A 25,000-nucleotide genomic window follows, 5' to 3' on the forward strand; every position below is an offset into this window, starting at 1 on the left:
AGTGATAAGTGTCCCTAGTGCAGTGGAGGGTGCGTCTGATCGGCTTCATCTCGCTCCCAGGCCTAGACCTCTTCCAAGCTCACAGGCCCAGAGGAGAAGGAATGTCAAAAGCCTTACGGAGGTGGGTGTGTAGAATCCCCACCGATCAGCGTCCCCCTCGGCAGATTCTGTGACGACCCGAACTGCCAAGGATCGCTACCGAAAAAGCATCCTAAAACAGTGTTTTTCGTCTTCAGATTCTTCACCTAATGTAAGGGGCTGGAGCTCTGATGAACTGTCACGCTCCTTAAAAAGGAGTTGGAAGGCTCCAACTTTGAATTCAAGCCCTGAGCTTTTCTCCAATGGATCTCCATGTGAAAGGAAGAAAAGCAAATTAATTCCTAAATGCAAAGTGGAGTCCCCTTCCTCTTCTAGACGACCTTCACCTGAATCGGGAAAGGAAAAAGAGAATGCTGCTGCGAAAATTCTACTAAAGGTACAGGAGCAGCTCTCCGCTTTAGTAGGAGTTCTTACGAAGGAGACTCCCCGAAAAAAGGACTCTTTCCTTCCGATAAAGAGAACGAAGGGAAGGAAAGAAGAATCGAACGTAAAAGTTGCGGATTCTACTCGGATGAGTATGAAGAATGCGCCAACCTGGCGCGATGTGCTAGAAGCTCCATATGAGCCAGAAGCGCCACCCTGCCGAAATGCACCAGAAGCGCCAGTCTGGCACAAGGAGCCACGAGCGCCAACCTGGCGCAATGAGCCACAAGCGCCAACCGAGCGCAATGAACCAGAAGCGCCATCCAGGCGCCAGAAGGTACGGACTTCTTCCAAAAGACAGTTAAGCCAGGAGGATTTGTCTAGCTTTCGGAAGGATAAGCCTTTACCTGACAGGGACTCTAGGTGCCGCACAGGCGGCCGTAGACCTTGTCAGGATATGGGTGGCTCTGTGGAAAGCGATAGGAGAGGACATCCTTCCTCTGACAGGAGAGAAAGGTGCCGCACAGGCGGCCGTCGCTCTTGCCAGGAGAAGGATAAGGTCGTGTTGCAGGATCAACCTATCTCTCGTAGGGACGCAAGTTGCCGCACAGGCGGTCTTCGTTCTTGCGAGAGTGGGGCAGATGTTGCAAGAGACCCGTCTCCTATTGAAAATAAACAATCCTCTTCGGAAATAGAATTGGATTTGGAAGAAGTTTCGGACTCGGAAGATCACTCGGCTCCAGGCTTGTCAGATTACAAGACGCTGGCAGCCCTCTCACTTCAAGAGTTTGGGGACTCTTTAAGCCCTACTGCTCCTCCTTCTCCGAGGTCTTTGTTTACAAGTACTAAGGTCTCGAAGTCATCATCTTTCATTAAGATGAAGCCAACCATTTCCATGAATAAGGCTCTCCGATTCGTAGGAAATTGGTTTAAATCCAAGGAGAAGGCGGGGAAGACAGTCTTTGCCTGCCCTCCTTCCAAACTATCAGGAAAGAAGGGAATCTGGTACGAGACGGGCGAATCACTGGGTCTAGCTCTCCCTACCACTGCCGAAGCAGATTTTTCGAATCTGGTGGATTCTTCAAGGAGACAAGCCTTGTCATCGGCAAAGATCACATGGGGGACTTCTGAGATGGACCATCTCCTCAAGGGATTGTTTAATGTCTTAGAAGTTTTTAACTTCTTAGACTGGTCCCTTGGGGTGTTGGCCGAGAAGACTCAAGAGAATGAATCTCTTAGCCCAGAAGTCCTTTATAGTGTACTGTCCTGCATGGACAAAGCAGTTCAAGATGGATCAGGAGAGGTGGCCTCGCTTTTTGGAACTGGAATTCTGAAGAAGAGAGTCTTATTTAGTTCCTTTCTGACGAAAGCAGTTACTCCTATTTAGAGGTCATCTCTTCTTTATGCTCCTCTTTCGGACCAATTGTTTCCTGCACAACTAGTGAAGGACATATCTCATTCTTTGACAGAAAAGGCCACGCAAGATCTCTTGGCCCAATCTGCAAAGAAATCAAGGACTTCGGTTCCTGTAAAGAGAGAGAGTCGTACTCCTCAACAGCCCTTTCGAGGGAGCTCCTCTTCCAGACCCTCCTTTAAGAAGAGAGGAATACAGAAGAGAGGTAGGTCTTCATTCAGGCCTATCAAGAAAACAAAATGAGACACCAGTCCTTCAAGCACCAGTCGGAGCCAGACTTCGGAAATTTTCCGAAGAATGGACTCTGAGAGAGGCAGAAAGATGGTCCCTTTCAGTGGTAACGAAGGGATATATGATCCCCTTTCGAGACAGGCCTCCCTTGACAACGATCCCGAGGGAACTGTCAGCCCAATACAGGGACCCTGCCAAGAAAGAAGCATTATTGCAACTGATAGAACAGATGTTGCAAAAGGAGGCCATCGAATTGGTTCGGGATCCGCATTTTCGAGGATCCTACAACCGTCTTTTTCTGGTTCCGAAATCCTCGGGAGGGTGGAGACCGGTCCTGGATGTGAGCGCATTGAACCGAATTGTAGAGAACACAAAGTCCTCTATGGAAACATCGAAATCGGTTCTTGCGGCTCTTCGTCCAGGAGATTGGATGGTCTCCTTAGATCTACAGGATGCTTACTTTCATGTCCCCCTGCATCCATCATCGAAGAAATATCTCCGATTCATGATGCAGGGAAAAGTATTCAAATTCAGAGCCCTATGCTTCGGCCTGTCTACGGCCCCTCAAGTGTTCACGAGGCTAATGACGAATGTTGCGAGATGGCTACATCTAGAAGGGATAAATATATCCCTTTATCTAGACGATTGGCTATTAAGAGCAAAATCGGAACTTCAGTGCTTGAAGTACTTGGAGAAGACTTTGGATTTGACAAAATCTCTGGGACTACCTCGTGAACCTCGAGAAATCACAATTGATCCCCAGACAGAACATCTGGGGATACAGATGGATTCTCGGGGTTTTCGAGCGTTTCCATCACAAGAGAGAATTGCTCGAGGCTTAGAAAAAATCTCGTACTTCCTAGGGAAAGAACGGACCTTGGCGAGGGAATGGCTCAGTCTGCTGGGCACCCTTTCCTCGTTAGAGCAGTTCATTTCCCTAGGGAGATTAAATCTCAGACCTCTGCAGTTTTATCTCAGACAAATGTGGAGTCAAAAGACAGGAGACTTGTCAGACTGTTTTCCTGTTCAACAGGGGATAAAATCCAACCTGAAGTGGTGGTTAACCCCATTAACAAACAACGAAGGGGTGTCTCTCTTGATTCGGAACCCTCACCGAGTGTTGTTTTCCGATGCCTCGGAAACAAGTTTGGGAGCAACACTGGGTCCAAGGGAAGTGGCGGGTACCTGGACCAAAGAACAGGCTACACTGCACATCAATGCGAAGGAACTCCTGGCGATTCATCTAGCCCTGGAATACTTTGAAGCGGAAGTCAATTCCGACAATACCACAGCTCTGGCTTACGTCCGGAATCAAGGGGGCACTCACTCTTTCTCACTGTACGAAATAGCGAGAGATCTATTAACCTGGACAGAGGAACGGGGCATAATTCTGCGGACAAGGTTTGTTCAAGGGGTAAAAAACCTAAGGGCAGACAGGTTGAGCAGAAAGAACCAGGTACTCCCGACAGAGTGGATGCTCCACTCAGAAGTCTGCAGACAAATGTGGTCCCTCTGGGGAAGACCCCAGATCGACCTGTTTGCCACGTTCCTCTCCAGGAAGATAGACAACTTCTGCTCTCTGGAAGAAGATCCCAGAGCCACGGCGATCGATGCTTTCCTCATGGATTGGTCAGGCATAGACGCCTACGCCTTTCCCCCATTCAAATTGCTGGGGGAAGTACCAAGAAAGTTTGTGGCATCGGAGGGAACAAGACTAATTCTAATTGCTCCCTTCTGGCCTTCCCGAAACTGGTTCACAGAGGTACTGGAATGGACGGTGGACTTCCCCAGATCTCTACCAAACAGGACAGATCTGCTCAGACAACCCCACTTCGAGAGGTTCCACAAAAACATCCAAAGTCTCTCCCTGACTGCCTTTCGACTATTGAAAGACTGGTCAGAGCGAGAGGCTTTTCAAAGAAAGTGGCAACTGCAATTGCTAGAGCCCGCAGAGCCTCTATCTTGCGGGTCTACCAATCGAAGTGGGAAGTGTTCCGTAGATGGTGTAGGTCGAAGAAGCTGTCCTCTTCCAATACCTCTGTGACCGAAATCGCGGATTTTCTCCTCTTCTTAAGAGAAGAGTCGAAATTGGCTGTATCCACTATCAAGGGATATAAGAGCATGCTCTCAGCTGTTTTTAGAAACAGAGGACTGAATCTGGAAAATAATAAGGATCTTCATGATCTCATCAGGTCTTTCGAGACTACTAAATTGAGATCTTCTATTCCCCCAAGTTGGAACCTTGACGTAGTCCTAAAATTCTTGATTTCGGACAGGTTCGAACCTCCAGATAAAATCTCATTCAGAGATCTTACTAGTAAATGCATATTCCTGTTGGCCCTCGCAACTGCTAAGAGGTTCAGTGAATTACATGCTTTGGACTCTCGGGTGGGATTTAAAAAAAGACTCGGCTGTTATTTCTTTCCAGGATTTATTCCTAGCAAAGAATGAAAACCCTTCTAAACCTTGGCCTAGAAGTTTTGAAGTCAAGGGACTCTCTTCTCTAGTAGGTAGAGAGTTGGATCGGTCCCTTTGCCCAGTCAGGACCTTAAAATTCTATTTAAAAAAGAAGACACAGCTTCAGGGATGTCGACAAAGTCTTTGGTGTTCGGTAAGAAACCCCAAAAGACCTATGTCAAAGAACGCACTGGCGTTCTTTGTCAGAAATGTGATTACCGAAGCTTACAGGAATAGCCAAGAGAACTCTTTAAAGCTGCTGAGAGTAAAAGCTCACGAAGTCTGGGCTGTGGCAACTTCCCTTTCTTTCACTAAGAATATGTCCATGACACTTTTAGCAGCAACTTATTGGAGGTGCAATTCAGTATTTGCATCCCACTATTTAAAGGAGTTAGAATAACATACGAAAAATGTTTTTCTCTTGGACCTTATGTATCAGTGGATTCTATGCTGGGAAATGGAGCAGACGCTGATCCTTAATTTTGTTTTTATGTTTTTAATGATTATTTGTAATATTGTTGTTGAGTTGTGGGTTGCTTGAAAGGATGTTCGGGGATGACTCCTTTCAATCTTAGTACTAACCCCAATTAGGATCAGGTGATCAGGATTAGTGTCGTGCTGTATGATCATGCCAATAGGCAAGGTGTTTTGTCATGTAAGTGGATAGGACCCCATTGACAAAGATCCTAAGGTTCTGAAGCGTAAGTGGGTAAGACCCCTGTAACAGACCATCAAGACTCTTAGCATGAGGTCACTACCTCGCTGAGGCTCTTGAAGCAATACAGGCTCCTAGGCAGTAGCCATGAAGTCTTTCGCTAACACAGGTAGGAATCAAGGTTTGTTCCGATACGTAATACAAACCCTCGGTCCTTTAACAATAGGAAGTAGCTAAGCGGCAGCTGGAACGGTCGTAAGCTTCGAACAAGGGTAGAACGGTAGTTAACTGCTTGTCCGATCGTCACTGGGAGGTAAACAAATCACTTTTGCTTTCGGCCGCGGTGTGAAGGACGTTGTCGTCATCGCTCTCTGCCCGCTTCATCGTCGTAGGCTTTGTTTATATTGTGTTTTCTACTAATGGTTTGGTTTTGACTGAAAATGAAACTGTAAGTACAACTGTTTTTCATTTTCATTACTTAATTATGAATCAACATGGAGCTATCGCCGTAGAGACGGCGATTTCCGCTCTTTTTCATGAATTGAAACCCTTGATTATGTCCTCGGTTGACGAGGGCGGGGGGCGCGTCGCGCCGAGCTCATGTATTTGGGCGAAAGGGTGTAATTGAAAAATGTAAGTACTTTTTTCATTATATTTTTGCCCTGTGCGTTCGTTACCGAGAGTGTGATTGCGCTCGGCACGAACTTTTAATTTTGTATAATAGAATGCAATGAAAGTGGATTCGCAATTGCAATATTCTTTTCATTTTCATTTATTGATTGCATGAATTTAATCTGGATCAATTTTCGTTCTTACCCGGGAATTGATCCTTACGATTTTTTATGTGAAATGAAATCGCAAGTGCAGTATTCTGTTTCATTTTCATATTACTTTTCACTGCTGTGCGGGGGTGGGGGAAGCGAAGGTCTGCCAGGAAGTTGGTAGCCGATTCTTCGTCTTCCTTCCTGCCCCCCGCTCAGCTTCTTCATTGTATTTTGTATTTGGGGTCTTCCTTGCGTTCGGGGTGGGGCATGTCTTCCCCCCGTGCGTGAGGGAACCCCTCTTACATATCTATCTATGTTAACCGCAGGTGCTACATCCGTGGGAGACGACCTTAGGATGTAGATGTAGATCCTCACGAGGTTGTATCGTTGTCGGGGGCGAGAGTGCTCCCGCAACGAGCCCTGTGTAACGTGTATGCATTCGTCAGAGGCGCAGTGGGTGCTGTACGAGGACTACTTTGGTAACGGACGTCCAGTTGTACTCGGGGTCTTCCGTCCGCTCTGGGTGGGGTTCTCTCCCCCCAGGCGCGAGGAAGCCCCTCTAATTAACCCGACTGTTGCTTCCGCAGGTTTGCCATCAGCGAGGACGACCTGGGACAGGTGTGGGAGTCGCTGGGACTGCAGGGGTTGATTCAGCGGTTGGCGGGGTCGGCAGTGGTCACTCATGATACGGTAACCACTACAACAACCACAATCTCGACACCAGCATATGAGATGTCACCTACACCTGGTGTACACACCACATGTATGTCGGTAACACCCACGGCTGCAATCCAGAACAAATTCCTGCCGTGCCAATCAGGACGGTGCCACCGCCACCTGGGTTCTTTGTATTGCCGACCCCGGACTGCCGCTGCCCAAAGAGTACCCCCCTGGACCTGCCGCCAGTGCCGAGGATGACGGTAGCTGCCGACAGGACGCCTGTCTCTCCTGTGTACCTGCCGTGCCTGCCGTACCTGTTGCGGTCCCAGCCGCTCATTCCCTTTCAGATCAGGTGCCTGCTGCTCATTCACTTTCAGATGTTCCTGCTGTTCCTGGACCTGTTCCTGTTGTTCCTGCTGTTGGTGATGCTGTCACAGTCTCAGGTCTTTCCGGACAGGTGCAGTCGGGCCCTGTTGCTTCGGCAACTGCCCCGGCTCCCTCCTGGATGGAAGACCTGACGTCTGTCCTGCGGAGCCTGGCTAATAAGTCGACTTCTAAGGCCAACAGCCGAAGAAGAAGAAGGTTGCCTCCTTCCCCCCTAAGAAGACTCCTTCGGGATCTTCTAAGGGCCCGGCTCGCTCAGGCGAGCTGGGGAGCTCTTCTGCTGGTCCTCCTGTTCCTTCGGGAACGGGGCCCGTCGCTTCTTCTGCAAAGAAGAAGTCGACGGGGACCAGAGGGCACCAGCCTCGGCTGGTGCGTCCTCACCTGGTGCTAGCGGGGGGGGTCTGCCGCTAAACCAGGTTCCGTCTCGGCGCTTCTCGTTCGCGAGAAGCACCGAGTGGACGCTCTTCCAAGAAGACCGTTCAGCCAAAGTTTTGACGCCCGAGCTCGCTCGCCGTCAAGACAGCGGCGCGGAGCAGAAGACTGGCGAGAGTCGTGCACACGACTCTCGCCAGGCCAGTGGACGCTCTCGCAGCGATCAACTGGCTGCTCGGGCTAACGTGACGGTCGCTGATCAAGCCACGGGTTGAGGCGAGGAAGGAGTCCCCGCGGCCGCCGGTACCAGCCACGGTGGTACCAGCGACTCGACGCGCCGAGAGGACGCTGGCCGGTCTCGACGCGACACAGAGCCTAGCAGGTCACCCGTCCGCCGCTCCGATGGGACCGGGCCGGGCGGGGAGACGGTGACCAGCGGCAGCTCGCCTGACGCTAGAGATCGGTCTCGACGTTCTCAGCCGAGCCAATCGCCCCAGGCGAGCGGTAAGGCTAGGCCTGCTGCTCGACCGTCACCGCGGGTTGACGATCAGCAGCAGCCCTCCACGCACGCTGGTCCTGCCAGCGAGCGAGGGGGAGCGTCAAGGTCGCCTCTCCCATAACGGGTTGAGGCGAGAAAGGGGTTCCCCCCCGCGGCCGTCGGTACCAGCCACGGCTGGTACCAGCGGCTCGACGCGCCGAGAGGACGCTCGCCGGTCTCACCGTGACAGCGAGCCTAGCAGGTCACCTGACGCCGCTCCCATCGGGACCGGGCGGAGACGGTAACCAGCAACAGCTCGCCTGACGCTAGAGATCAGCGTCGACGTTCTCAGCCAAGCCTCTCGCCTCAGGCGAGCGGCAAGGCTAGGCATGCTGCTCGATCGCCACCGCGGGTTGACGATCAGCAGCAGCCCTCCAAGCACGCTGGTCCTGCCAGCGAGCTAGGGGGGAGCGTCAGGTCTGCCTCTCATTGTACCTTCAACCTCCTCGGGCTACGCCGGGAGGAGCGAGGTACCTATGAGTGATCGCGAGAGGTGCGCCGCTCGCGACCCCGCTATGACGCCGTATGGACCAGGCACGGTTCTAGGACCGACCAGGACATACGCGCAATTAGCTGGAGGCGACCGTCAGGGGTCTGCCGCTCTTCCTCCTTCTGAAGGAGGAGTATCTAGGGATCTGTTCTTGTTGGAGGGACTGGACGGTCCTACTCCGCAAGACGCGGTTACTCCCGAGATACAGAGGAATTTGCAGAAGTCATTAAGCTGATTCGTCAGCATAATGACCCTGCGGAAGGATTGCCGCTCCCACCAGCAGAGCCCACGTCTCTGCTCGAGTCGTTTTGGGGCCCGAGAGGGAACCCAAACCGACGGTGGGTCTGCCGCGATCGGAGCTTGCCGATTCTGTCTCGAACCAGTGTCTCGTCTCCGGACAAGAAGGCTCTCAGTTCTGGCCGGTCGATAACCAAGCTACTTCCACCCCCTCCTCTACTGCGACAGCGGCGTTTTCTACGTGTCTTCGGACACCGTATTTAAATACTCCTTCGGTCCTCCTGAGAGGTTTCGACCTCGACGAGGACTGGAATGAGTCGGAGGACGGTATCGGCTCTCTCCTGTCAGGTGTCGATCAGCCCCACCCAGACGACGTTCACAGTGGCGGCAGACCCTTACCTACAGTGAGAGTTCGTAACCCTCCTCGGGAAAACGTTTTCTCCTGACGATACGTTTTCCCAGACTCTGAGAGGCCATCGCCGCAAGGCGATGGCTGCTCCTACTCTTCTCCAACTGCTAGTTCCACTGGGAAGGCGAGCGAGTATCCAATTCCTTCCCCATTCCCTCTCTCCTTACGGCTACGAGGGAAAGGGGAAGGATCCTACAGAGATTTCTTTGTAGGATCCCACGTTCGGGACTGCGCTACCGGGGGACCTTCGGGTCCTACCTGACGTAAGCCCGGTCGTTGAGGAGGAATCCTGCTCCATTCTCGATTTCTACGGGAATCGAGAACACCACCAGCCGATATCGTTTGACGAATTCGGTGGGGGTTTCGCAGACTGCTTAGAATTCTACGGAATTTCTAGCGCATTCAGAGTGTTCGAGTTTTTTACGATCTTCAAACACTTACGCGAGACCACGGTCCAAAGTGAGCGAGACGAGAATCCCCGATATGTTACACGATAATCGGGAACCTCGCCTATGCTCGAATTCCTGGAATTTCTAGCATTGTGGAGAAGACTGCTGCTGAAAGAAACTATCTCACAGTAGGCGACCAACCTGGAATAGAGGAGATCGGGACGGGAAATATCCAGTTTGGCTTGAACTATCGTCTTAGTATTCTGTTCACCATTGAAGCTTTCCTTCGAGGAAGACTTCACCTTCACTCTCTTTGATAGAGAACGAAGGTGGTCGCTCTCCAATCCTTATTTGTTTTCTTGAAGGAAAGAATTTAGGATGGAGATCGTTGTTCAGAATCCTACAAATATACTACGTATATTAACCTCGCGACCTGGATTCTGCTAAGCAGTTGACTTGTCCGAGGGTAGGCGCATTATCCTAGTTATTCTACGATTGCGACTAGACGAGAAGTATTCTAATTGAAACTGCAACTCGGGTTGCCTGCAACCTCCCAGGAGTTTTTCAGTTTCAATTTTATATACTTATGGTTTTGTCACGACAACACCATTTCAACTTTTTATATTTACCGAAATTCGTTTCGCCTAAATATAATTGCCCGAGCATATCTTTTATGCTCGGTAGTTCTAGCCGAACGCATTCCTTCGTGGAATAATGGATTACCTGGCAACTCAGGATGACGAGTCAGCAGGCTCAACCACTGCGTATTGAACTGCCTCATAGCAGCTCAGTATCAGCTGGGCCTCCGAGATTCACGGTCATGTATGTCTCCTCTCTCCCCTGCTTGATTGACTACCGAACCGTATCTCTGCCTAACAATCATGGACTTAGGTCTCTGATTAACGGGGATTCTCGCAATAATGAAGGACCATCTACTGTCGGTGAACCGCTGGATTCCATCGCCTTCGACATTGCGAGAATTTTCAACAGAGATATCTCTTGGACTTTCATCTTTCTGTTTACCGCACGGTAACAGAAGTCTGTACAAGTCTCCCGCTGCATCGCACTGCGATAATGCGAATGATTTTGCAGACATCTGAGTGTCTTCAAAATATCTCTATTCGTAGGTGTACAATTGTTCATTGTTCAACCCGAATTACGAGATGTGTCAGAAGACATCGCCTACTCTCCGACCTGACAGCTCTACCTCCAAATGTTCAGCCATGAGAAGCAGTTCTTCAGGCGGCTTTCACCTGTGTTTTCATTACCGAAGAACGCCCCGCTTTCATTGCAACTACGACTTCTCACCGGACAGCAATTGAAATAGCGGTAGCGTTTTCAGTCATTTGTAAGCACAGGTTATGAATCTGAGATCCTTCTCTCGATTCATATGTGAAGACGTAGGTTGCATCAATATCTACCTTCGTCTTCAACGGTACATAGTGTTGTTTCTCCTTAGCTGAGATTCAACAAACATGAGATGTTTTGCCTTCAGGGACCTCGGTCTCTAGAAGGCAATTGACTTTCGCCTGTTGGGTACATGCCTTAAAGAATCATCACCTCGCTGTCCGGCATTGGTGACAAACAAAACATCATTTGTTTGGCTCTCGGCATAACCCTTTAAAGGCGAAGGTCACGTGACTTACTCGGATGCTTTGACAACTTGCCTCCTACCGAAACGCAGTCAGTCGGCAGCTGTCAGAGCGCCCGAGTCAGTACGAATTACGCTGTTGACTTAGTTCGGTTGTTACACAGCAACCATTACTTCGTTTTAATAGCTTGTCACAGTACCCATACCATTGACACCCACCATGGAGTGTCGGTGTCCTATCCACTACCGAGAACTTCGCTGCATGGGGATAGGAGGATGCGAGAGACTTCGTTGCTAACGGACAGACCAGTATGGGTAATGGACATCACCGAAGTAGAGAAGAGGGATAGGTCATGCGACTATTTCCTTCTTTTCCTCTGAGGAACTGCATGACTTCTCCTGCGAAGTCAGGCACCCAGGGGATGGGGATCCGTGACGCTCGATTTTGTACCGAACTTCGTAGCGAAGACTCAGAACCCCTTTCGTCCCTGACGATTGGTTCGAGTCGTTCACAATCCCCTCCCTAATGGACTTCACCGCCTTCGATGCGAAGGAGATGCTGCCTTGTCCACAAGAACTTCTCCTTGGCGCAGGTACTGAAGGCAGGGGTCTGGTCCAACCAGACCACATGCCCTTCCTTCTACCTTCGGGATATTGCCCACAGGTCCTTGGATCTTTTTCCTTGGGACCCGTGGTGGCTGCTCAACACGTTGTGTAGCGAACCCAGACCCTCGCAGGCTGAACAGCATCGAGTCCTAGTGTGACCGTAAGAAATGGATGGTGAATGAGAGTGTGACTGGCTCCTCCTTCCCATCTTTTCTTCCCCTCTACCTGTGGTTAGAGGGACACGGTCGTCACCCTGCTGGATAAGGACAAGATGCAGGTGAGCTACTCAACAGAGCCCCATCCTATCCCTTTCACTAGGGATAGGAGCGTATATCCACCACTTCCTCCAACAAGGGGGAGGAAGTGGATGCCAGCTTGAGACAACCCATACTTTATGTTGCCTCTTGCAAACAGGAACAAGTTCTTGCTTGCTGGTACGAAGAGATACGCTTGCCTCTCTCTTAGTACTACTCCGCCCAGAGGTCTGACCATTGATCCTGCGGTGCACACCCCGATCAATCGGACAGAGGCTTGGATCCCTCCCTCGCTCTTACGACCAGGGAGGCATTCCAGGGATGGACGAACACCAGTCTGTTCATCAAAAGACTCAGATTCCTCCCACCAAGAATGAGTCTTCCTATTGTTAAAGGACCGAGGGTTTGTATTACGTATCGGAACAAATGACAATTTGTCGAAAATTGCATTTTTCCTAACTATACAAACCTGAGGTCCTTTAACATAAAGTCCCTCCTCATGCCACCCCTCACTCTGCGTATTTTGCATGGGCCAAAAGCAAAAGTGATTTGTTTACCTCCCAGTCGCGCGGCGCGCGACGATCGGACAAGCAGTTAACTACCGTTCTCCCCTTGTTCGAAGCTTACGACCGTTCCAGCTGCCGCTTAGCTACTTCCTATTGTAAAAGGACCTCAGGTTGTATAGTTAGGAAAAATGCAATTTTCGACAAATTGTCATTTTTTATTTTTATTACCTACAACATATGTTGTTTCCTGTCTATTTCAGTAAATTAGCTGTCTCTTACCCTCCGCCAAAGGTGCCAATCAGCTAAGTATATATCTGACAGGTAAGTTGAATGCATAAAAATGTTATTGTCATGATACAATAAAGTTTTGTGCATACTTACCTGGCAGATATATACGGTTAATGGCCCACCCGACCTCCCCTCAGGAGACAGGCGGAAGAGAAAATCTGTCTTAGAAAACGGGAATGATTCCTATTCCCGCCACTAGCGGCGGGGCGGTAGATCACCTGACCTACATGTAGAGAGTGCCGCGAAATTCGAATTTCTATCGGGGACGACGGAGTCTATAGCTAAGTATATATCTGCCAGGTAAGTATGCACAAAACTTTATTGTATCATGACAATAACATATTTTCATTCATTGCAAAATGTCAGAAAGTCAATCTTAAAATGAAACAAATCAGAATTAACCCCTTTTAATGAAATAGAAAAAAATATTAGGGCTATATTTATCAACTTTGAAATGAAATAAAACTATTACAAACTTAATTACGTATCTTTCCATGGAACTTTGTTCATTCATAAAATATTCAATAAACATTATGAAAGTCTTTGGGGTCAAATTTAAACTCAACAGATTCACATGGGAGTCTTTAATTTGATTTTTTCTTCCACTCTTTCACTGGATGTCTTATTTGATGTATGTTTAATCCCTGGATTGTCTGCATGCAGCAGAAGGTTGCTGCATTATGAAAGCAAATATTGTGGTGAGCTTTGTGTGAACAAACCTCATCTTTATAACATCATGGAATCATAAGTATGTAATCCTACCAAGTCTGCAGGCATTTCAGGATTGTGTGATGGGTCACTTCGTAGTGTTGATGAGTGACTACTTGACTAGAGTGACCAGGGAAACGTGGGGAACATTTTGCTTCACCTTTGTTAGTTGGTGAAGCAGTATACACATGAGTGGTTTGCCAAGCCACTGAGCTGTCAACCAAATATATTCTGGGAAGGAGGAATGTTTTGGTAGACTGACTTAGCTGCCAGGAAAATGTTTTAAGAGACAGGAAGGTTCCATCATCCTTTCATGGCAGAGGCTTTTCAAGCATTGGGGAGCACTGGTGATTGACCTGTTAGCCACACAACTAAACATAAAGCTGTGGTAGCCTTCTCTCTTGTTCCAGATATCTATGCAGCTTTGGAGTACACCTTCCAGCTCATCTGAGACAAGCTGTACATTTATGTCTGATTTGCTGAACGATTAACTGAACTTTGATTACTTGGTCTCAAAATGACCCTGATAGCTCGTTGTTGGTCCTGTGCCATATGGTTTCTTGATCTGCTGGGTCTCTTGGTTGAGGTACAGTGAAAGATACTCTTGTGATCCACTCTTCCATTACCTACAAATTCTGGTACAGATCCTCAACCTTCATGGTTGGAGCTTATCCAGCAGCTATAGGAAAAGTTGTCATCATCTGTGATTGGTGTCCTGGGAGGGGTCTCTCCAGTTGGACAAATTTTTCATTGGATTGTGGACTCCCGGATCTACCTTCATTGAGGCAACCTCCTTTCAATTACTACAGTGAAAGGTTGTTTCACTGCCTTCAATCAGTATTCTGACTGAAGGGCATAGGCTTCTCCTCCTTGGCAGATTTGTTATGCTTGTGAGGAGCTTTGAACAGTCTTGCTCATCACAGGACCATAGGCCTCCAAATTGGGATGTGACTCATCCTCCACAGCTTAACTCAAGCTCAGTATGAGCCTATGGTTTAGGTCTTGGACTGAGATCTCACACTCGAGTGTCTTTTTGTTACCTCTAGTCTTGAAGATTTATGTTGTCAAGTTACTATGGCTTTTCAATGTAACTTGACACTGTCTGGTTCATTCCTTAGATTTATGGTGTAAGCTCAGAACCTGTCAATGCTGTATCTGATGAGAGATAACAGAATTTAATTTGTCCCTCCCTCCCTGTGGGAGATCATATTCCATTTTTCCCATAGGAATTGAGACTGATGAAGGATATATATCTAGTAAAAACTGTAATTATATATATAGTATTACAGTGGAGAAAAATCTGATCAGGGAAAGATTTTATTATTTGTGCATTTGGCATTGCCACTAGAATTAAACTTGATGACTAATGGATGAATCATGTTTTCATATTGTCAGACAGTGTATCCCTTTGTGTAAATATATTCGAGTGCAAATATATAATGCATTATGTATTTTGTTTTCAGGTACACAAAGTTGGGTTTTGCTGGTAACCATGAGCCCCAGATGATTATTCCGTCTGCTGTGGCTATTAAGGAAACGGCTAAAGTAGGAGAACAGTCCCAAAGACGGTTATGCAAGGGTGTAGAGGATTTAGACTTTTTCATTGGTGATGAAGCCATGGATGCAACTGGCTATGCTGTAAAGGTGAGTTCCTTGGCCTATTATTTAAGTCTTCTACTTGCATATGACATGGTTACAGATTAATGTGATGTTTTATATAAGTAACTTACCAAGTAATTACATGGCTGTTTTAGGAAAATTTCCAGCCGAAAGATTACCAGGTGGAAAATAGCCAGTGGGGAAAACTGCCTTTGAGAAAATTGCCAGTGAGGAATATTGCCATTGGCAAATTAAAAGATTGAGCTCAGAAAATCTAACCTACCTGAAGACAATTTCAGTCTGAAAAGAAAAAGTGATTCCTCTTTTCATATGATTGCTCATTTGGACCAAAACTACCATTTCTCTTTTTATAAGTGCTTATTTTGTTATTTGAAGCCCAACCTAAGTGATGAAACCCTGATAGTGCTTTAGAATAAAAAAAACAAAAAAACAATTGGGTTTTATTAAATGGAAGCCTTAAGATTTAAAATTAAAAGTTTTATTCATGGACATTTTGTTTATAAAAAATAAAATGCATGAGGTTTTATTGACTAAAAATGCAAAAATGTCATTATAATGAAACAAAATGGATATTTTACAAATAAGAACACATTCTTTTCATTCAAATTGAATGGAGATATAAGCAACAGATCGGTGAAATGTGATTTTATCATCTGCGTTACATAGCTCACCAGCTGTCTTCAGTTTTATGATTGATATTTTTGTACTTCTTTGGATTACGAATCTCCTCTCCTCATTCAAATTGTATTATTTTTGTTTGCACTAAAATTTCCCCCTCCTTCAAAAATGTAATACATTTCCAGATCTTATTTTGATAAGATTGTGCAATATTTATAAAAAAAATTGTTGTTGAATCCTTCAGGGCTGTTGTTGATAGTACCTACATCCATAACAAGCAAAGCTCCTCTCTTTAATGAATATTCCTCATAAGAATTGGAAATAACGGTGTTGGCCCTCTCCTATTGTTACCTCTTCCTCTCATAACACCAAGTATGTTAATTCAAAATGGGAAAGAAATTCATCTTCTGATAGTTCTTCAAAGCCTGTAACAACATCATGACATGGAAGGAAAGCCAGGGCTGAAAAACATTGTAACTTTAAACTAAATCTGCTTTCATTGTGGTATAATGTTCACAATCTTTCTATAGAGTGCCTGGCAGATGTGGAATTAACAACCAGTGTGGTCAGTTTGGTATCTGCAGCAACCGTCGTAGAGGTGGAACCTACTGCAGGGGAGGCCCTAACTTCGGCTGCTGCGACAGCCGTCGTAAGGGTAAGACTCCAGGCTGACTCCTGGTCGGGCAGTTCCTGGTCGTCCAGAGGAGGTGAGAATGTTGGGTCTGTCTGAGGTTCATCCTCGGGCGACAGTGATAAGGGTGAAGAAGAATGATGGGCTGGAGATTGGCCATGGGCTGCGGTAAGCTCCATGCCTGTTGGAGGATCTCCTGTAGGAGGATCCCTGATTAGGTTAGGCTCCGGCGCTAGCTCAGGGCCAGGCGCAGAGGTCAAGTTCGGTGGTGGCTCTACGTCCAGGCTGGACGGAGCTTGGCACTGCTCAGTGCTGCCAAGTGGCACTGGCAGAGAGTTGAGGTCGACTGGACCTGTGACGGGTACCGGAGGTGCAATACCTCTCAGCGGGCCCTTGGTAGTGGGAGACAGAGGCTCCTGTCTCTTGTTGAAGGCTAAGCCTTGTGGAACATGGACAGTGTCCGCTGCTGGTAGTCTACTAGGGCACCTAGGCCAATTCGTGGAGTGCCCTAGTACGTTGCAGGTTTTGCAACGGAACTGTGAATGATCAATCTCCCTCCTTGGTAACGGGGGAGACTGTTGGTGGACGTACTTCCTGGAGGATGTAGAATTTTGATGACTCCTTGCTTTGGAGTGACTTGACGTGGGGTTAGGACCCCTAGGCTTTTTGAAAGGTGAGGGAGACTTCATGTCTTGCCCTAGGAGGAGGTCGTAACCTCCTGGGATGTAGCTTGCAACTGCAAGAGTACATACTTTGGAGAAATTAGGTCTGGTGACCCTCAATTGTACGGTCGGAAGGATCAGCTTGATGTGGTTGATACCTTCGATGGTGATTAATTGACGTCTATCGACGTTAGCCCCTCAGGGGATTCGGTCTTCCCGTATCAGGGAGATTTGAGCGCCAGAGTCGTTGTAGGCTCTGACGTGGCTTGGCGGATAATGACTTTGGAGGGGTGCGACAGTTATAGAGCCCTTAGCTGGGGGTCCTAGTGAGGAGGAATTTGTAACTGCCATTGCGATGGCGGGAATATTGTAATTCGCGCACCCTCCGTAGTTGGCAGACATGTGACCCTTGCGGCCACAGTCTCGGCAGAACATGTTCCAGAACTCCTTCCGTGGCACTGGATGATAAGGCCGAGATGCCCCCACAGGTTGTGAATCTGTGGAGTCACCAAGGCTAGCAGTGTGCTCTGTCACGGGTGAAGAGTCCTATCTGGCAGTGATTTGACGTGGGGAGGTTAAGGAAACCTCCGTTGAATCACCCTCGGAAGCAAGTCCGGGGTTAACTGGTGGGCTTACCTCTTCCAAAAGGGAGGAGGTAGGCGGTAAAATGGTAAAAGGCTGGCAGGATGCGGCAGGAATTTCTATCTCGGGCACTGGATCAGGACCAGGCTCACAAATAGAAAAGATGTCAGGCTGACCAGAGACGGCAGGACTGTTGTTTACTTTTCCTTCATGACTCGCTTTTATATTTGGATTTATCACATTCCAAACTTTGTATATAAAATATATATATATATATATATATATATATATATATATATATATATATATATATATATATATATATATATATATATTATATATATATATATATAATGTGTGTGTGTTGAAGCACTTTTCACTAATATATATATATATATATATATATATATATATATATATATATATATATATCTATATATGTATATAATATGTTTGTATGTATATATGTGTGTGTGTATATATATATATATATATATATATATAATATATATATATAATATATATATTATATATATATAGATATATATTATAAAAATATAATATATGATAATATTATAATATAATCTATATATATTATATTATATATATATAACTATATCTATATATATCTATATATATATTATTATAATATCTATTCTATATATATACAGTGGTACCTCGAGATACGAAATTAATCCGTTCCGAGACGGCCTTCGTATCAAGAGTTTTTCGTATCTTGGAAGCACATTTACATGTAAAATGGCTAATCCGTTCCAAGCCCTCCAAAAACACCCCATAAAAAATTATATTTCCAGGCCTAAAACACATGTTCTAGGGTTACGACGGAAGAAATATGACTCCAAAAAGGCAAAATACTGTACATACTTGAGTAATATTCAACTGCATGTAATGTTCAACCCCATTTTTACTGCATATATTAGGACTTTAGCATATGTCCCTTAGCCTATGTTAGCGGTTGCTACTGTAGCCTAGTCTATGATTCTGACATCTAAACCTAAGAGCTAAAAGCTTAGAATATGCCAATAAAATGTATAAATAATCAGTATGTACTCATTTCAAATAATTATTAATTAATCATTAACTATAATACACAAACAAAGAAAAAACAAACCATCCAATCGATTGTTTACATTCTTACGAGTATCGAACGAGCGCCAAACAATCATTTTTCCTAGCACACAGTAAGCCATAAATTGTCATTAGTATCTCTCTTCAACTAATGAAACCACCAAACAGTATAATAACCATTCATATTAATAAACATTACCTAAATATAATTTATCTAGCCCTAAATCCCCAAAAACCGCACCAAAATTTACCACATTGGCAACCCTGTTACCTCCTATTCTGTCCGCCAGTTGGCAACACTGTCGTTGACAGATACAAAAACCTTCCCTCAAATCAGTTGTTAACGAGCGCCCGTGTTGTTTACATCACGGCCGCTCTTTATAAATTTCCTTAAACATTTTTGTGCCTTTAAAGCTTTCATTATTTGTTAAATGAGACTTTATGTGAATTACCACTCACGCATTACATCACGAAATAGTGAATTAACTTTGATTTCTGTTGTGGTTCTTATCTTAAATTACGAACTTTTGCGCGACCCGGAACTACTGACCTGTCCAATTCTACAATGGATTGCCAAGAAATTACGATGCTTCCTTCTGCCAGCAACATCAGGAACTGCCCGGTTTGTGGGACAAGGATGAGTAGCAGGGAGTATGAACCCCATGACATTTGTAGCTCTTGTCGTGGACAGGTTTGTGACTTGACTTCTCGTTGTGACGTATGTAAGCCCTGGTCTGACGAGGATATGACTGCTTATATGAAACGCCAAACAATCTTGCAGCGTAAAAGATCGGTTAAGGAGAAAAAGAAATAGATTGCTAAAACTGTATCTAACGAATTCTTTGACTTGTGCGCTCATGGTTCTGGCTCTTCGGTTTCGGTATCGTACGACTCCAATTCCGAATTAATTGATGCTTTGCCCCCTGTACAACCGGTAATTAGTGAAGTTATTTCTGATGTAGATTCAAAGATTTTGGCAATGGAAACTACCTGGAAACAGAATTTTAAGAAATTACAACTTAGTCTAGATAGAGATATTTCAGCTAAGTTTAACAATCTGTCAGAGAATTTTCAAGAAGCCTTTACTAGAATGTCTAACACTCTTTTAGATTCATTTTCAGCTCCTTGTCAGGTACCTGTCGACAGCACCATGGGTAACAGTGCGACAGATACCCCGGCTTGTGAACCCCGTCGTGGCGAAGGCCTAGGGGGGATCCGGTCCGGCAGGTGCCTAACGAATCTTTACCCAACGTGTCCCCTGTTAGTCCCGTAACAGTGCCAAAGGGCGCTTATTTAGGAGAAGGGGGAGGGATATTAGTGTCAGGCCTAAGATAGCTAGTCATCAGGATCTTACTTCAGGGGAAGTTTCTAAGTTAGGATCTGACGATGATGATGATGATGACGCGGATTCGTGTGATATTGATGTTTCCTCGAATGGATGTCATGATGTAGAATTCAAGAAACTTTTTGATTTAATTTTGAGTTTTCTTCCTCAGGCGAGGCCTAAAGAGCAGAAGCAGCCTCCGCCTCGTTGTATTACAGAAGGGATTTTTCTTGACGGTCCTTCCCGGTCACGGGAATTTTTACGTTTTCCCTTTGCCCAGAGGTTCGCGAGAGTGAGGGCGGACGTTGCCGCTAAACTTTCGAAGGTGATCGGGGAAGGGAAGAGGAAGCTCTCTTTCTTCTACGACACCGGAGAAGAGTTTACCAGGTGGCGGATGAATCTTCATTCTCTCGACCCCCCAAGCCAAATCCTGATTTTTGTCCGACTTTCAAGTCAACCCTTGCCTTCTAAGGCTTTGGTTTCTGTCTCAATTGAAGATTTTATTGCTATGGAGTCTGTTATGAGCTCCTTACAAGAAGCTCAATCCTTCAATATGTGGGTCCTCGGAGGGCTTTTAATGTATATCAAGGACTCCGGGTTTGTTCCTCCTGATGCTCCTCTTTTTGAGAAATTCTGCTCATCCATTTCAATCGCTTCTGTACATCAGAACAAGCTTGCTGCTTCAATGCAGGCCTTTCTTGTTTCTCTAAGGCGTAACCTGTATTTGTCGCAGTTACCCTCCTCTGTATCGGAGATTCAGAGAACCCGTCTGTTGTCCTCTTCTCCTTTTGGCGATTTCCTTTTCGATATTTCTGTGCTTTCTGAGGTTTTGAAGGAACATCAAGGTGATGCCTCTTCCCAAGCTCACTGGGCCTTATCAAGAGCTTTTTCCTCTGGTCTTCCTCCCGTTCCTTCAAGGAGTAAGCGTAAGTTTAGGACCAGATCTGTACCCTCTGCTCCAGCCCAACAACCTCCTCCTGGCTCTTTTTTCCAGAGTACATCTCAGGTTGCTGGTGCCTCTACTTCATCCTCTGGTGCTCACCCTTTGAAACGCGGGAGAGGTTCTTGGCGTGGCTCTAAGGGCAGAGAAAGAGCTCAACCTCCAGGAGGACCTTCTTCTTCTTCTTCTTCTTCTTCTTCTTCTTCTTCTTCTTCTTCTTCTTCTTCTTCTTCCTTGTCTCTGCGTAAGAATTTTCGGAAGTAGGAGTCATCACCTCTGCCTGGACCGACAGAGTAGGAGCTTGTCTCTCCCGCCATTGGTCAGCTTGGCAGGGGAGAGCGGTGGATGCTTGGGTGGTGGAGGTCCTGAAGGAAGGTTACGAGATCCCTTTTGTTTCCAGACCTCCACTTTCCAATCGTCCTCTCGAGTTCAGCAGTTATTCCCCTCACTCAATCAGGGGTCAAGCCTTGGAGAAGGAGCTTTCGGCCCTCTTGGAGAAAGATGCCATAGAGGGAGCTCCTCCTTCTCCCGGGTTTTACTCTCGGATGTTTGTAGTTCTAAAGGCCTCGGGTGCCTGGCGCCCCATCATAGATCTTTCGGTTTTGAACAAGTTCATTCTAAAGTCCAAGTTCAGGATTGGAGACACGGTCCAGACTGTTCTTTCATCCGTCAGGAGGGGGACTGGATGATTTCCATCGATCTGCAGGATGCTTATCTGCAAATCCCCATCCATCCAAGAAGCAGACCTTACCTTCGGTTTTTCACGGACTCGGGAGTTTTCCAGTTCAAGACCCTTTGTTTCGGCCTCACCACTGCTCCACAGGTCTTTTCTCGGGTGATGGCTCCTGTTTCAGCTATTCTGCATCAGTTAAATGTAAGGATGCTTCGGTATCTGGACGATTGGCTAGTCCAGGCGGAATCTCTAGAGAAATGTCTCCGGTCGAGGGAGATAGTTCTGTCTCTGTGTCGAGTTGGGCATTCGTGTCAACTTCAACAAGTCCAGTCTAATCCCTTGCCAGATCATGACTTATCTGGGGATTGTTTTGAATTCCCAGATTAGTCTGATCGAAGAATTTTTGTCCTCCATAACGCAGCCAGTTTTTCTTTGGAGGTCTCTCCTGGGCCATTTGTCATCCCTCATCCAACTGGTTCCCGGAGGTCGTCTCAGAATGAGGTCCCTTCAGTCGACACTTCGCCAGTCATGGGATTTCTTGTCCGAGGACACGATAGTCGCCTCTTCTCCACAATGTCGGAAGGATCTCCGTTGGTGGATGCAAGTTCACCGCCTCAAGTCAGGGACATCTCTTCTTTCGGTTCCTCCGGACCTAATGTTTTGGTCAGACGCCTCGGATCAAGGCTGGGGCGCACACCTGGGCTCCGAAGCCGCTTCGGGCCTTTGGTTAGAGGAGGAGAGGATCATGTCAATAAATTGGAGGGAACTGAGGGCAGTGTACCTAGGCCTTCTTTCATTTCAGGAACAACTGTTGGAGTCTGTTGTCGCGATCTTTGTCGACAACACCACAGCAGTCTCGTACTTGAGAAACCAAGGCGGCACACAGTCGGATCTTCTCAGTCAAGAAGCCCGATCAATCCTGTGTTGGGCAGAAGACAGGGGGATTACGTTGGTCCCTCAGTTTATCCTGGGCCATCACAACGTCTTAGCAGACGCCTTGTCGAGACCGAACGAAGTTCAAGGGTCGGAGTGGACACTTTGCCAGGAAGTCTTCGACAGCCTCAGGAAGAAATGGCCTGTCACAGTCGATCTGTTTGCCACCCCACTGAATTTTCGGTGCCAGATATTCTTCGCCCCTTACCAGACTCCTCAGAGTGCCGGGACAGACTCTCTTTTGCAGGACTGGGAGGGACTTCAAGCCTATGCTTTTCCTCCGTTCTCTCTGGTGAGGTCAGTCCTCAACAAAGTGAGGGCAACTAAGCGTCTGGATCTCACCTTGATCGCCCCCTTCTGGCCACAGAAGGAGTGGTTTCCCGACCTTCTGGAAGCACTGGTGGAACCCCCCATTCGCCTGCCAGAGAGACCAGATCTTCTCAAACAACACCATTTTCATCGGTTCCATCAGATGCTCCACATGCTTCATCTTCATGCCTGGAGACTGTCAGGAGGTTCTCCAAGCACGAAGGGTTCTCCTCCAGAGTGGCGCGACAGTTGGCTCTTGCCAGACGGCAATCAACCAGAGTAAATTATCAGGCTAAATGGTCGGTTTGACAGACGTTGGTGTAAGTCTCAAGGACATTCAATTTCTAGACCTTCCTTACCGAAAGTAGCGGAGTTTTTAGTTCATTTACATCCATGACAGGGCCCTGTCACCTTCGTGCATTAAGGGTTATAGGTCTATGCTTTCCTATGCTTTTAAGGAGCCAAGGCTCCCTGAGATCTCTTCATCTTATGTCATTAGAGATTTACTTCGATCTTTTTCCCTATCTCGACCCAGGCCGCAGTGTTCGCCTCCGACATGGGACGTTAACAAAGTCCTTCAAGCCTTAAGGTTCCCTCCGTTTGAGCCTCTGAATTCTGCCAAATTTAGGGACCTCTCTTCTAAGACACTCTTCCTTGTCTCACTGGCTACAGCCAAGAGGGTGGGTGAACTGCAAGCACTCTCTTTTCTGGTTGCCAGATCTGGACAAGACATGATTTTGTCATACCTTCCTGAATTTGTTGCAAAGACTGAATCGTCTGATAATCCCATTCCCAGGTCTTTCGTACTGAAGTCGCTGGTCGACTTTGTTGGTAATTTAAATGAGGAATTAGTTCTTTGCCCTGTTAGGGCGCTCTCATGTTATTTACGCCGCACGAAGGACATTCAGGGTCGTCCCCGTCATCTGTTTGTTTCACCCCGAAATGTCAAGAGACCTATTTCAAAGAATGGTGTATCCTTTTTTCTCAGAGATCTGATCGTTAAAACTGGTGGTTCGGCTGCTGGGGAAGACCAGACGCCGAGAGCACACAGTATTAGAGCAGTTGCTACATCAGTAGCTTTTATGAAGAACGTCTCAGTCGCCAAGGTGCTTGAGGCGGCGATTTAGCGTTCTAATTCTGTTTTTGCCTCTTTTTACTTGAGGGATATTTCTCTAGTTCTAGGCGACCTTCGTTCTTTGGGCCCGTTGGTGATGGCAGGACAGGTCGTCAGACAGGAGAATTAGGTAGTCTTCCTGTTTTACGTTTGGTTGCTACCTGTATATTATTCATTAATTTTTGTTTTGTTGTATATATTTTTTGTTTTTGTATTATAACCCATGGCAGTTTTTGACGTAGATATAATGGGAATTAGGCAGTTTGGTATTTAGGTGTTGTTGATGACAAGGACTGACTGCTTGGCAACTCATGCTGCTTCCATTGTCAGTGTGAAATGGTTCCAGCCACTGGGTTGTCGGCACTGGCGACTACGCTTCTCCCAGAGTCGATGCTGACCTAGGACTAGCCACTGGTTCGCTTGTCCTGACGACTCCTGCTTCTTCCACTGTCCTGGACAGGGAATTAGTCGATGGATCATCTGCTGTCATCTGGTGACTCGCTCACCATCTACTTTTTGTCTCACCTGTTTTCTCGGAGTCAGACGCTCGTGTGAGATCAGGCGACATTTAGTAGCCCTGAGTTTCTTGTTGACGAAGTCGGTTGCGTTGATACACCCCCGATGATCGTGTAACATGAGACCAGGTTGGACTGTCAGGCATTCGTCCTTCGGGACTGCAATCGCCTTTTTGCTCCGCGACCTTTCTCTTGGCACCAGAAAGCATTGAGTTAGGAGTTGCCTCATGAGCGATTCGTTGCTGGCGACGTCGGGTTGCGTTGATACACCCCCAAGGTTTGCTTAGCTTTGAATCGCCCAGACAGTCCAGACACTCATCCTTTAGGGAAAGAATAGTGCTTGATAGTCTTCAGGGTGCAGCCTTGCTGTCCACAATTCGTCTGACTGGTCACCTGGTCGGTCACCTGACTTTAGTACAGACGGACTGACTATGCACTTACTCCTTGTCCTGTGCTTCTGCAGTTTGGTGGCATTATGGTAGGAGACTTTGAGTTGTTAGTATCTTAGACCTTGGGTTGAGTTTTGACTGCCTATGATATATATTTCTTTGTTTGTTTTCTCCTATTCTGTCCGA

At 46.8% G+C, this 25,000-nt stretch overlaps 1 protein-coding gene across 1 annotated transcript in view; it reads left to right on the forward strand.

Annotated features, from left to right (window-relative positions):
• LOC135201643 (actin-related protein 3-like) overlaps window positions 1-25,000 on the forward strand; it is a 127,538-nt gene that overhangs the window by 2,322 nt on the left and 100,216 nt on the right. The window contains exon 2 of the mRNA XM_064230740.1: window positions 14,879-15,059. Within this exon, the coding sequence (XP_064086810.1) occupies window positions 14,879-15,059 (181 nt within the window). The remainder of the gene's footprint in view (window positions 1-14,878; window positions 15,060-25,000) is intronic.

Source organism: Macrobrachium nipponense, chromosome 28, assembly GCF_015104395.2.
Source record: "Macrobrachium nipponense isolate FS-2020 chromosome 28, ASM1510439v2, whole genome shotgun sequence".
Classification (NCBI taxonomy): domain Eukaryota; kingdom Metazoa; phylum Arthropoda; class Malacostraca; order Decapoda; family Palaemonidae; genus Macrobrachium; species Macrobrachium nipponense.